Genomic DNA, 13,713 nt, shown 5'->3' on the forward strand with positions numbered 1-13,713 from the left:
AAAAGCTTCAAATAAGTGAATCAACCTAAATTAACTTGATTGATCTTAATACTGTTTTGTTCAGATATCATAATAAAAGTGACGACTTCTAGGTAGTGTATTAAAAAATAAAAGGTTGAAAGCAAATTATTTGTTGATTTTTTTTTCCTTTTAATCGAGGCCTATTTCTGAATGAAAAAATCGTTAAAATTATGCGTTTCACTTTACCCGTAGTTTATCACCACTTATCTGTATTCAATTATTATGTCTGAAAAAGTTGACGTCTACGTCACTGCCATTGATTTGATTACATCCGCGGAGTCGCATGTTCTCAGGTCACCTTTCTGTATTCATTATGATGTGAGTTTCGCCCACATACAAGTAGTCGTATGTATGTGCACCTGATTTGAGTTTGTATCGATTGCTTCCGTTTTTGAAGATGATGATATGTCGTTAGTGCGTGTTTCCATGCCTACCGACCACCTACCGATTCGGGGACAGATGACTCTGACAGGCAGGGTGTTGTTGCTAACTTGCGACTGCTGATTGGAGATAACTCAGTTGATATGGTGGTGTGCTGTGAAACATAGATAAAATGGACATAACCGTCAAAACTCAACAATACCACCGGAACCTCCTAGTTTTGCGGACATTTCAAGTTTTCCTCAAGGACATTGTCAATAATGCTGCTTACCAAAGGAAATCTTCAAGTGGACATCAACAAATTGCCTTTTAAAGGAACCTATGTTTCCATGGTATGATCAGTTAGCCTTATTCACATCTGCATTATACGTTGATTTTTCTTTCTTTACTGGATTGCTTGCCAGCAACAGACGATGCGACTTCTATGTGATATATCGAGATGCACTAGTGGGGTGCATTTACTGAAACGCACAATCAACCACACCAGTGTCCATAGATGTTTACTGTTAGACTACAGGAAGAGTCATGCTGCTGGACTACACGTTTGGAGCAATGGGACTGGAAAACGATCACCAGAGAATGTGACTCATCGGGGTCACCACCGTACTGTATCAGTACTGCCATATAGCGCACTTGGGGTTCTCTTTCGAGGTTGCAAGCGATCGCAACTGTTGCTTGAAAAGCCATGGACTGCCGGGCATACATCTGTGGTGTTCAAGAGCACTTCGGTTGCCTCCTCAAAAGAAACCACAATAGAAACACCAGTGGAGAGTAGCAATGGCCAACCTCCGACAACCCTTCCCTTGGACGACGTGAAAAGAATTCTGAAACTCGCTTATCCTGAGAGACTGAGATTGTCGGGTATGTATTGTGTGTATGCCAACGTGTGCTTCTAATTGCTTACTGGAACTGTCTCATGGTCTTTTGCAATTTCCTGGACTGTCCTTTAAACTATGTTGAGCTATGTGGTGATTATCTATTCGGATGACTATGGGAATGCTGAGCCATATGTCGAGCAGGAAGTTAACGCAACATACTTTAACACAATAGTTTCAGGACCAACCTTGTTTTTAACCTTTTATTGTTTTTAGAACAGTAGAAGCTTTTGTCCTCCGGAACTGTTTCCATTGTTAAGCTTTTTTGCATGGCTTTACCCTGACCCCTCCCAGCCGCATTAGGCTTCCTGACCGTATCCAGTGCAGTGACGATGTCCGCGCCGTTTTTCTTGGGCCGGGTCATCGACACCATTTACACCACTGGCTCCGACACAGAGACCATGGCGGCGTCCCTGACCTCGCTGTGCGCGGTGCTGACCGGCGTGTTCCTCTGTGGCGGAGCAGCCAACGCTGCCAGAGTTTACCTCATGCAGATCTCAGGTGAGGGGAGACGATGGAGAGATGGTCTTGAAGTACACACTCTGATGATGAGGAGGATGATGAATGATGATGATGACGATGTGTAGTAGGAACAATGAAGAAACACACTGACAGGTGGTAGAAACAGGAAGTAATAGCAGGGGTGTGTGTGTGTGTGTGTGTGTGTGTGTGTGTGTGTGTGTGTGTGTGTGTGTGGGCAGTATCGTTCTGTGGTTAGGGTGTTCCCCAGTATCCACCTAACTCCTCCTAAAAGGACATATCTGAATGCACCTTAAGTCGCTTTAGACGAAAGTGTCTGTCTAGTGAAATAAAAATGACTTGGTTGTGGATAAAACAAACAGTTGTTACCTTTCATCAAACTAAACCAACCAAACAGATTGGCAAACCCCCAATGGCTGCACTTGCAACAGTTTTCTTTCCTCAAAACATACTGTACGTTTTCTTCCCTCCGTCTCTCTCTCCCCGCCCAGGCCAACAGATCGTCCGGAACCTCCGCGCTGCCCTGTTCTCCTCCATTCTGAGGCAGGAAGTGGCCTTCTTTGACCGCTCCCGCACCGGTGAGCTTATCAACCGCCTTTCGTCGGACACTACAATGGTCGGCCGCTCGATCACCGACAACCTGTCGGATGGACTGAGGGCTGTTGCCCAGGCAGCGGCTGGCGTCAGCATGATGGTAAGAACCTGGCGGTTGAAGGTCCACTCTGATTGGTCAGGACAGATAAGCTCCTTCCTGTTCTCTGAAAAAGTGCATTTTTCTAGCAATATTTTCAACTAACTCTCCTTTTTTAATAGGAATAATGAACTCCAGTTGATTCAGCTGAGATGGATCAAGATGCGTTGTTATATGCAAAACCTTTTCTTCCAGTTGAAGGAATAGAAAATAAGCAGTCTGTGATGTATGATAGTCTTCTAGCAGGAATTAGGTTTATATTACCCATTCTTTAGTCCAAAAGTTAACTAGGCCTAATCCTAAAGGGATGAGAAATGCTGAATAATAAGTGACATTGCTTTGATTTCTTAAATCATTCTGGAAGCTCATCTTAACATTCATCATTCATTCTTAACGGTTTCCATTCAGCACTCGTTCTCTTCTCTGAGTTTACAAGAGACGGAGCTCAGGAGTTTAAATAATTTTACTGTAGCAGAAATAAGGTTATTTCACTGCAACAGGAAGCAGAAAATTTAATTAATTATCTCTTAAAGGAAGCAGGGAAAATAATCATTCACCTGAACCAGCAACCAGGAAATGAACTGGTTTTACTGCGTAACAAAGTATGCAATAAAATAATGATTGTTATTCCACTGTATTCATGTGGTTCTCCCCTCCGCCTCCCTTCACCCCCTTCTTGTAGTTCTACGTCTCCCCCAGTCTAGCGGGCTTTGTTCTGATGGTGGTTCCTCCCATGGTTCTGCTGGCTGTGGTCTATGGCCGATATCTGCGTGCCATCTCCAAGCGTACCCAGGATGCCCTGGCAGAGGCCACACAGGTGCGCTGAACCATTCAGAGAAAAACACTAACCTGTCCACAGGAAAAACCAGTTCCATCCCACACTAGCATGTACAGAGTCTAGAGTTTCAAAATAATCGTGATTAGGATTTTTTCAATAATCAAGCAGCCCTAACCAGTGTTACATTTTAGGTGGTAATTTCAAGTGTTGAGGGAGGTTACAAAACAAGGGAAGAAAGAAAAAGAATATACATTTAGTTGGGTCTGACTAAATGCAGCTGGTGTTCCAAGAATCTATGATTTAATTTGTATGCATATAATAAACATTCAAACATTTGTGTGCTTGGTGTCTTGTGGTTTCAGTTGGCAGAGGAGCGTATCAGCAACGTGCGGACGGTCCGGGCGTTCGGTAAAGAGCTCTCTGAAGTCCGTAGTTACACGGAGAAGACCGACTTTGTTCTCAGCCTGGCCAAGAAGGAGGCTGTACTGAGAGCTGGCTTCTTTGGAATAGTAAGTGTGTGTGTATCATGGAACATGAGAGAGATGACGAAAAACACATTACCCCGTAATTGTGTGTGTGTGTGTGTGTGTGTGTGTGTGTGTGTGTGTGTGTGTGTGTGTGTGTGTGTGTGTGTGTGTGTGTGTGTGTGTGTGTGTGTGTGTGTGTGTGTGTGTGTGTGTGTGTGTGTGTGTTGGAGCCCACGTTTTTTGTCCGTTTATTACATAATTGAGTCCCAACATGGGGATAGAAAGCAGACCCTGTGGCCTACTGATGATGCACAAAGCGATGATGCAATCCCACAGAGTTGGCTCACAAACTCCCCTGTCTTCTGCTTTTTTCGGCACAAACCCTTCCTAAAAACCAGTATGGTTTGAGCCAGCCAAATGCCTCTGGGGTCTGTGTGTCCACATGATATATCTGTGTGTGAATTAATGTTTGTTTGTTCATAGACAGGTCTGAGCGGCAATCTGATGATCCTCGCCGTGCTCTACAAAGGAGGCCTGCTCATGGCCAATCAGCACATGACCATGGGGGAGCTCTCCTCCTTCCTGATGTACGCCTTCTGGGTCGGCATAAGCATCGCAGGTACTGTACGCTGCATTCAGTAGACAGTAGACAGTTTGAATATGCAGCCCTTGTTTGATCTGATGTTGTTTCATGGTGTGATTGCCAGGTATGAGTTCCTTCTACTCTGAGCTGATGAAGGGTCTGGGAGCCGGCACACGGCTCTGGGCACTTCTGGACAGAAAACCGGAGTTCCCTTTAGACGGTCAGTTGAAACGCACGCACACACTATGCAAGACTTACACATACTTACACATACACACACATACACACATACACTTACACACATACACACACACACACAGGCAGAAGACCGACACTATTTATCTTGCTGTGCAAGCCCCTCCAGGCCTTACGCATTGGCTTCATCTTGGATTGTCAATGCGTTATTAGCATGTGACAACATTTGTCGCATGTGCACAGAGAAATCACCAATGGTGTAAGGGTATAGCCACCATGAACTCCCTCTCTCTCTATCCTCCTGCCTTTCGTCGGCCACAGAGGGCTCGGTGATCCCAGCAGACCAGCTCAAGGGCCGACTGGAGTTCAGTGATGTCACCTTCGCCTACCCCACCCGCAAGGAGGCCTCTATATTCAGCGACCTCAGCCTGCTTGTACCGGCCGGGTCGGTCATGGCCGTGGTGGGATCCAGCGGCTCCGGGAAGTCTACCCTGGTGTCTCTGTTGCTCCGTCTCTACGACCCAGATGCAGGTGAAAGGGGAAGCCCACTGGTGTTCTGGTCATTCTAACTACATTCAAGAACTGTTTGTGTTTTTATTTGCGACAGCATGGTCTCGTAGTGGTACGGCTGTTTTGATTTCACAGGGGAAAGGTTATGAGTTTGAATCCCAATGTCCCCAGTCTGCATGTAGGCATCCCTGTAGCAAAATCTCTTATGCCTAATTGCTTATTAATGACATGGATCAACAACAGATTTCTTAATTAAATTGGGATGAAAGCGTTGCATAGGTGTTTTCCTTCCCCTGAGCACGGTAGTCAAATAGGTTTGCAGAAGTGGTTTGGCTCTGAGACTGAGTTGCTCTACCTCCTCCCATCACAGGGACCATCACGATAGATGGGCAGGACGTGAGGGATCTGAATCCTTATTGGCTGAGGAGTCAGATTGGAACCGTCAGTCAGGTAATACAAAAGGAGCTTCCAATACTGTGCCAATTAACCTTTGATGTCCAACTATACCGTTTGTTGACTCTGAGAAAATGAAACTCATTTCACACTACAAGACCCTCTCTCTCTCTCTCTCTCTCTCTCTCTCTCTCTCTCTCTCTCTCTCTCTCATCTCTTCTCTCTCTCTCTCTCTCTCTCTCTCTCTCTCTCTCTCTTCTCTCTCTCTCTCTCTCTCTCTCTCTCTCTCTCTCTCTCTCTCTCTCTCTCTCTCTCTCTCTCTCTCTCTCTCTCTCTACCAGGAGCCAGTGCTGTTCTCTTGCTCCATCAGGGACAACATCACGTACGGGGCGGTGACCCGGCCTCTGTGACGGCGGAGGAGGTGTACCGGGCGGCCAGGATGGCCAACGCACACGGCTTCATCCAGGACTTCCCCCTGGGCTTTGACACCGTGGTGGGGGAGAAGGGGGTGCTGCTGTCAGGTGAGGGAGCTCACAGCCACATAATACCATATCATGACTGGTATTACGTAGGCCTGCTCGCTTATGGAAAAAAAAAATCATAATCATGATTATTTTGTCAATATTGAAATCACGGCTTATTCAAACTATTATTTTTGAGTTTGAAAACATGATGCATTTATTAAGAATTTCTCTCCAAGAAAAACACTTTGTAACTGAGAACTTTGAAATTTGTAAAAGATTTGAAAAAAATACACAAAATGTTCAATTCGAAAAATAATGTACAAATATGTATCCAGCTGTTTCAACTCAATTATATAAGTTTGGAGATCGTTTGATCCCAAAAAATTGAAATCGTGATTAAAATTTGATTAATTGCACAGCCCTAGTATAAACATGCGGATGTGGGATTATGGCTTGAGTTGGTGTGTTGCAACCTTTTGGATGTGACTTAAAATGCTTGATTTAAAACCTTGTGTTTTACGTCCAGGGGGTCAGAAGCAGAGGATCGCTATCGCCCGGCTCTGCTCAAGGTAATGCATGGAGAAAAGACACAGAGAATAACTATTTGAAATGACAATTGAAGCCACACTCTCCGCAACAATGCATGAATCTTAATGGTGATCTGAAAGAACACTGTGTATTCTCTCCTCAGAACCCCAAAGATTCTACTTTTGATGAGGCCACCAGGTAGTGTGATTAGAAAGATTCAATATTACTTGCTATGGTAAACTCAATTGGCGACATCTTGGACAAGATTTATAAAAAATAAAAAGGGTAAATTCATTTGCGATTTCAAATTGTTAGTATATGTCAGTCCTCAGCAACAGCAGTAGTTAGTTTAGACAATGCTCATTGAGCTAATGCTTTGGCTAATGACCAATCCTAATTCTAATGTCTTATTTTAAGTGCATTGGATGCAGAGAATGAGTTCCTCGTTCAGGAGGCCCTGGAGCGTCTGATGGAAGGTGGGTCTGTCGCTCTCTCTCTCTCACTTTCTCTTTGTGTCTCTCTCTCAGTATTGTTTTCTCGCTCTCGCTCTCTCTCTCTCTAAGAAGACAGGGAGAGGATTGTCCTCATGTCGTCCCTCCTGCTCTGTACCACTAGCCCTGTTGTAAATGACGCGCATCCCCTCATACTGACGTGAGACTCACTTCTGTGCCCCTCTCTCTCCCACTCAAAAGGCCGGACGGTGGTGATCATCGCTCACCGTCTGTCCACCATCCAGAACGCGGACGCGGTTGCCGTGCTGGACTCACGGCGTGTGGCAGAGTGCGGCCGACACGTGGACCTGCTCGCCGACAGACACGGACTGTTCCGGAAACTCATGGAGAAACAGGCCTTTCTGCACGAGGAGCAGAAGCATGCCCTACGCTGAGACAGTCGAGATAGCAGGGGAGAGAAGAAGTGGTGTTGTGTAGTAGGCAACGCAGTGTTGCGTCAAGGCGGCCATTTGTAAAAACACGTGGGTTTTGTCAAACAAAAAAGAGATGGGTTGGAATTAAAATGGAAGGAACTAGCTATTGTCGGGAAGCTGTGGTGAGCAGGCGTTTCATTACAGAGTAAGACATTTTCCTGCCGAAGTTGCATAACCAAATGAAGTGGATGGCAAAGAGTATTCAGGTCCTCTTTCCAAAACCTAGATCTAAACTCACTCACTACAACCCAATTGCATCACTATCACTATGTTGGTGTGTCAGTTTCTTTCTGAGCAATGTTTTTGTATTGTGGCCGAATCAGGGTTTACTTTAGTTAGTATATTCTGGAGCCGGGCAGTACCACAGAACCTTCATTTGTTTATTTTGTGTAATTTCTATTTTCCTTTAGTGAAGATTGTTAATTTAAGCAAAGCACACCGTTTGGTCTTTATTTTAAGTCAAACATCTACATCTACTCTAGTTAACCATGCCTTCCCAGGGGCAAGAGGGCAACTTAAAAAAAGGAAATAGTTGTATCCTTTTTCTAGGATAAAAACTAATACTCACTTATTTCACTGTTTTCTCAAATCAAACCAAGTGTGCTATTTGATTAATAGTTTGACTGAATTTGGTATTCCAGTGAAGTGTATTTCATTTAAGTAATGTAACGTGTAACACAATGTTTTGCCTTATTTTTTACCTTTAAAAATGACTTTTTTATGAAAATCATCAAGAAATAATTCTAATATATAAATGTATAAAACTATAGATGTGGATATATTGGTAAAATCTTCTTAGAATAAAACCTAAATCATTGGTTGCAGACTGTCAGTGTTATAACATTTGACACTTTATTTGAAATTTCATAATCCACACACACTATTGAAGACAAGGGTACATGAACACTAGGCTCATGATTCATAAAACATAATGATGGTAATGCTTATTAGTACCACCCACACATTCAAGTTGCACATGATATGAAAATCGAATAATGATGGGAGGTAGGGAGGAGCAGTGTATACACCCGTAAAAACCCGGGTATTACTATTTTTAAAAGTATATCATTAAAAGTAAAAACATCTTTATGAATATTTATTTTATATGATCTAGGCAAGATGTGAAACACTATAAAACTCTTTACACTTGCAAACCTTTTCCCAGTGCACCACTATCGATCAACCTCGTTTTATTGCATCGGCTAAGGAACCTTAGTCGATGCAATGCACCAGACAGACAATGGAGGGCGCTGATTCTTCAGATAACTGATCTTTTACCCAGTTATCCAGCTGAATTCAGCTTGTTTAATACAAATCAATATTCGAAGTTGGACAGCAGATCTTGTGAATCAGCTCCTGGATGTGTTCTGAACTGGCAAATCTTGCAATCGATTATTTAGATTATTTATATTTCTGAGTCAGTGTACTCCCTCAGAGATATGTACCTATATTATAAAAAAAAACCTTCCCAAAAGAGGATGGTTGAAATGCAAAATAATTCCAGTTGACAGAAAAACAAACAAACATTAAGTTCATCACCGCAGGTCAACATTCGCTCGCCTATTTCTATAGAGACAAGTATGCGTGTGAGGCTCTATGGTGTGAACTAAGCCTCCCCCCCCCCCCCCCCCCCCCACCCCCAGCAGTAAGCAAACATAGCAGCCTCCTCTAGAGCCAGCAGTCGTGTCCTCGCAGGCAGGGGCGACAGTCAGGCCGACCTGTGGAACGGCAGGTGCGGCTCTGCTGATCTGGGTTTCCATTTACAGCTCTTCTCTCTCTCTCTCTCTCTAAAATACACTGGACTATTTGAGGAAGTGAAAGAGCAAAGCTGGGTGGTGGAGGGAGGAGCATTCCACACACACACACACACACACACACACACACACACACACACACACATACACACACTTCCTCACGTCCTCAATGTGTGGTTCATCTGGGATCAATCTATTGTGTAGCATTTTGGGGATTGTGGAGGATTTCCAGACATCTGAGTTGAGAGCGATCAGAGCGACTCAGTTTCTGAGAGGAAAGACAGTGAGATGAGTAACGAGGAAGAACCAATCAATCAAAGGATGACATCTCAGCTCATCTGCATTTCTCACTCATTATTTCATTCCCATGGCTCTATGTAGTATACAGTTCATATGCATCATACAATCTATTGTTCACACTGATTATATCAACCACATCCTGTATCACATGCTGTATAAGTACACAGATGAAAAAATGAATACACTTTAAAGAGACAGACATCAGTGTGCCACTTCTACTCTTCACTGATTCAGACAACAGAGACACGATCTGCAGTATGGAGAATCTACTAATTCAAAAAGCTTGGTTTCTCTCTATCAGTTGAGTCCATCAGCTCCTATCAGATCCAATGACTGAATTTGTCTCATACCCCAAAAATCTGAAACTCTGTCTCTCTTGAACAAAAGCAATCTCATGAACTCCTAGAATCCGGGAGGGCAGCAAACAAGCTATCTAAGAGCAACACACCCAAAACCTAAACAAACATATCTTCTCCTCTAAAACCTTAGGTTCCATGATAGCATTTGAGTCGTCTACTGTAAGCCATCACCGCCGTATACGTCTAAAAAAAGCCAAAGACAAACAGTGGTGCGGCGTGCGTTTGCCTGCCCCAATAAGAAGACTGCTGTAGCTCAGTGTGTGTGTGTAGGTCCTTCTCCTTCCAGCTGGCCCCCAGTGGGCAGTACTTTACTCAGACGTTTGCCACCACCTGCTCCAAACCCTTTCTCCTCCTTCCCTCTCTTCCCTCACTCCTGCCTTCACCCTTCACAACAACCCCCGTGTCTTGGCCCCTACGACCTCCCTCCCCTCCCTCCCACCGCCCTCCCTCCCCCGCCACTCAACAACTGCTCATGCCATATACAATTTAGGTGTTGCACCACGCTTATCCAATAGGGCGCACAACAAGTGCATAAAAGTAGCTCCGCTTTGGCATGCTATTCCCCTCCCACAAATCCACACAAACGCAGGGCTATGCATGCACACACACACACACACACACACACACACACACACTTTTTAAACTGGTACAGTAACATTCAACCTGGTGTGATAAAATTCAAACATTCAACATGATTTCTTTTATAAATTGTATTTATACCATTAAATTATAATAAAATATATTTGTTTAGAATCGTAAGGCTATTCATTTTTTTTTATAATTTCATCAAATGACTACAATGTCTCATTAGCATATGCATGAATATGATTGATTAAATGATGGTTCATCAATGAAATCTCAAAATCGGCTGTCTTTCCATGTGCCACAAAGTCATTTTCACATTTCTCCTTGGTCTCGACCCTATAAAGAGATTTTGATGTGCTATGTGCACCAATATCTTTGTTTGAATCTTAATTGATTACGTTATTTTGTTCCACTAGTCCTTTAGCCCGGTCTCCTGCTCTTTCCCTTCCCTTAATGGGAAGAAACGGTCCCTACTGGTCCACACAGAGCTCACTCTTCCTCTATGGGCCCCGCATGTGTTGTCGTCACTTCCTTGAGGTTTATAATAGGCCCCTGAACACCTCCCACCCTTGTCCACTCCCTCGACCCCTAACACACACACACACACACACACACACCACATACACCACATACCCACACACCCACACACACACACACACACACACACATACACCACATACCCACATACACACACACACACACACACACACACACACACACACACGCTGGCGGGTTATAATTATGCTCTTTTACTAAGTGAGTGTAGTCCAATGAAGGGTCAAAGCTTCCTTTTTTATGTTTTTTTTCCCTTCTATAATTGTTTGAATATTGGAGTAGGAGAGGAGAAACCCATAAGTTTGATGTGTATTTTTTACCTTAAATCTTTCCTCCAAAGAATGCTGCAGTCTAGACCTGCTTGAGAGGAGATATTTGCTGTTTGCTGTTCTGCACAACCACATTATTTGACATATGACAAATAGGAATATTATTATTTAACGGTTACTGCACATGCAATATTGTTTCTTGCCCCTCATTCTGTCTCAATTGTTACATTTTTTCTCATGGAACTCAATTGTTTAATAGATAAACAATAGAGTTACATAAGAGACTTAACGAAACTTAACGTAACGAAAACAGTGTGATGACTGAAAATCAAACTTCCCAACACACCTATTGTGTTAACCCCCTCAGGGTGCCTCCTCCATTTGACTTTAGGACCCCAGTGTGGCCTCAGTCTGTTGAGATGAGAGCAGCATTTTCCTGTGTAAATGCTAGATGCGGCCTGTATAGTGGCACCCAATCAACTCGGTAGCAACTGTCTCTCGTAGGGAATCCATGTCCGCGGGCTCCATATACGGCCCGCGAGGTGGGACCGCGGGGGGCGTCGAAGTCCGCGTGGGGAGGTCACAGCGACAGTTCCATATATGGCGCGCGCTCGTCTCCCCCCCTTGGAAGACCTCGTCGGGAGCGCGCAACGTGACAGGCCAGCCTCACCTCATCACCTACTGTCCAACTGACAGATTTCCATATATCCCGGCGTGGTTCCTTGCGTTCTTCTCCCCGCCTCCTCGTGTTCCTCCACCCCCTCCCGGCCTGTCAACGTCCTAATATGGCAGATTGCCGGTGTAGGGGGACAGTCCGTGGTGTTGTGAATGGTCGAGGGGTTAGTATATAAAGTGGTCGTGCAGCAGAAAGAGTTGCAGCTGGTTCAGCGATCGCAGTGGTTGGGTCTTTCTCTCCTCAAGCCGTAAACACTCACCTAAGGTAAGATACCAGCTATACCGTCCCTAGAGCCTCATCCTGGGGCCCTAACACAGGGGACCAGGCTTTGCCCGAGGGGCTTTTCTTTGGAACCAAATGGACTATAGGAACGCGTTTGGAGTTTAGACGATAGGATACAGTGTGTGGACAGTGATCGGTCTTTGAGAAGTCTTCCATGCATAATATTGGACAGCAAATGATTGCATGCCGCTGAGCGGTTCCCAGGATGGGGGATAGTTCTAGTGCATCTATTGAAGTCAAACTCTGGGAAGATGCGGATGCAGATAGAAACCAAGGGGCAGCGATACAACATTGACGCGAAGAGATAATTCTCTCTCTGAACAAGAGAGAACAACATAATCTGCGTTTAGGGGATACGTTAATGTTTTATATATTTGACAGCTTGACAAAGTAAAAGTGCAAATTCTTATTATGGCTACCAGAATGCAGAGATGTATGCATATCGATTATATTTCGAAGCCTAAATAGTGGACAAACTTTCTATCAGATTTGTTCTTTACCAGAACACACAAGACACGTTCTACATAGGTGGCGTGTGCTTAACGGCTGTCGTGCGTAATGGTTCGCAGCAGGTGCGCCGTAGACGGAATCTGAGCAGGGCAAGACAAAGCATAACTATCTGGAGTATTTAAGTATTATAATAAGTATATAAGTATATAATATAAGTATATCGAATAGTATTTTATTTATTGGAGTATTTAATATTTGACTATTCACACGTATGTCATCGATATAGGGAGAGCTTGGGGCGGCTTGCATAGATTATAGCCATGCATGTATTTAATTATCAGATGTCATGTCTTACATGGACCAACAATGCTGTAGGCCTACAGGAAAATAAAAGAAATCCAATATGTTTTACTGTTTGTCACGTCCCTGCGTTTGATCAAACGGAGTGGGGGGTAATTCTTCTTTCTTTCTCCCTCCTCTGTTTTAGAAGCCACCATGTGTGACGACGATGAAACTACCGCCCTTGTGTGCGACAACGGCTCCGGCCTTGTGAAGGCCGGCTTCGCCGGAGACGATGCCCCCAGGGCCGTGTTCCCCTCCATCGTCGGCCGCCCCCGTCACCAGGCAAGCAGCCGCACACGTATTGAAGAAAACAATACAAAACTATTGAGAGAAATGGGTGGACATAGTTACAAAGGAATGTCTACTAGAATAGGTCTAAAACCAACAAGACTATTAGGCTAATCATAATTATATTAATAAATAAATAAATAATTATTTAATCTCCATGCTTTTTATGCATTTGTATTATTAGCAGTGAAATCTAGATTTCCCCTACATTTTTCATATTAATTTAGTCTATTTTATTCTGGGTTTTTTTTCTGCACTGAGTAGAAACTTAATTTGAACACTCTTTACAGTCAAGCATAAATCGTCAGGATATAGACTCGGTTATGTTATGTTTACTGCCAGAAATGTGGACACCGCAACGCCCGTATTGTATGGCCATTATTCCTTTACGCAGGGTTAACGTTGCAGGGGCGCCTATTATTACGCACTCATAGTTCAGCCACGGTCGTGTTACGTCCATCCGAGTGTTATGTATCTGACTGTGCGTTTTATACGTTCATAGACAGACTATTGTTTCTAATGCTTCTAATATTTGATCCTTCCAGGGAGTCATGGTCGGTAT

At 44.0% G+C, this 13,713-nt stretch overlaps 1 protein-coding gene and 1 long non-coding RNA gene across 2 annotated transcripts; both read left to right on the forward strand.

The window, feature by feature from the left end:
• Positions 1-314: 314 nt before the first annotated feature.
• On the forward strand, positions 315-8,063 carry abcb10 (ATP-binding cassette, sub-family B (MDR/TAP), member 10). Its single transcript, XM_084476050.1, is given in 16 exon segments — positions 315-1,263; positions 1,572-1,778; positions 2,249-2,451; positions 3,131-3,265; positions 3,589-3,735; positions 4,177-4,312; positions 4,401-4,496; positions 4,793-5,002; positions 5,352-5,431; positions 5,716-5,767; positions 5,770-5,895; positions 6,365-6,394; positions 6,397-6,407; positions 6,530-6,564; positions 6,784-6,842; positions 7,059-8,063. Coding segments are annotated over 16 exon segments (2,169 nt in total). The 5' UTR covers positions 315-815; the 3' UTR covers positions 7,253-8,063.
• Positions 8,064-11,893: 3,830 nt separating this feature from the next.
• LOC311356520 lies at positions 11,894-13,713 on the forward strand. Its single transcript, XR_014637654.1, has 3 exons — positions 11,894-12,053; positions 13,009-13,145; positions 13,697-13,713. It is a non-coding gene; the product is annotated as an uncharacterized lncRNA (long non-coding RNA).

Source organism: Micromesistius poutassou (assembly GCF_964030765.1).
Source record: "Micromesistius poutassou genome assembly, chromosome: 12".
Classification (NCBI taxonomy): domain Eukaryota; kingdom Metazoa; phylum Chordata; class Actinopteri; order Gadiformes; family Gadidae; genus Micromesistius; species Micromesistius poutassou.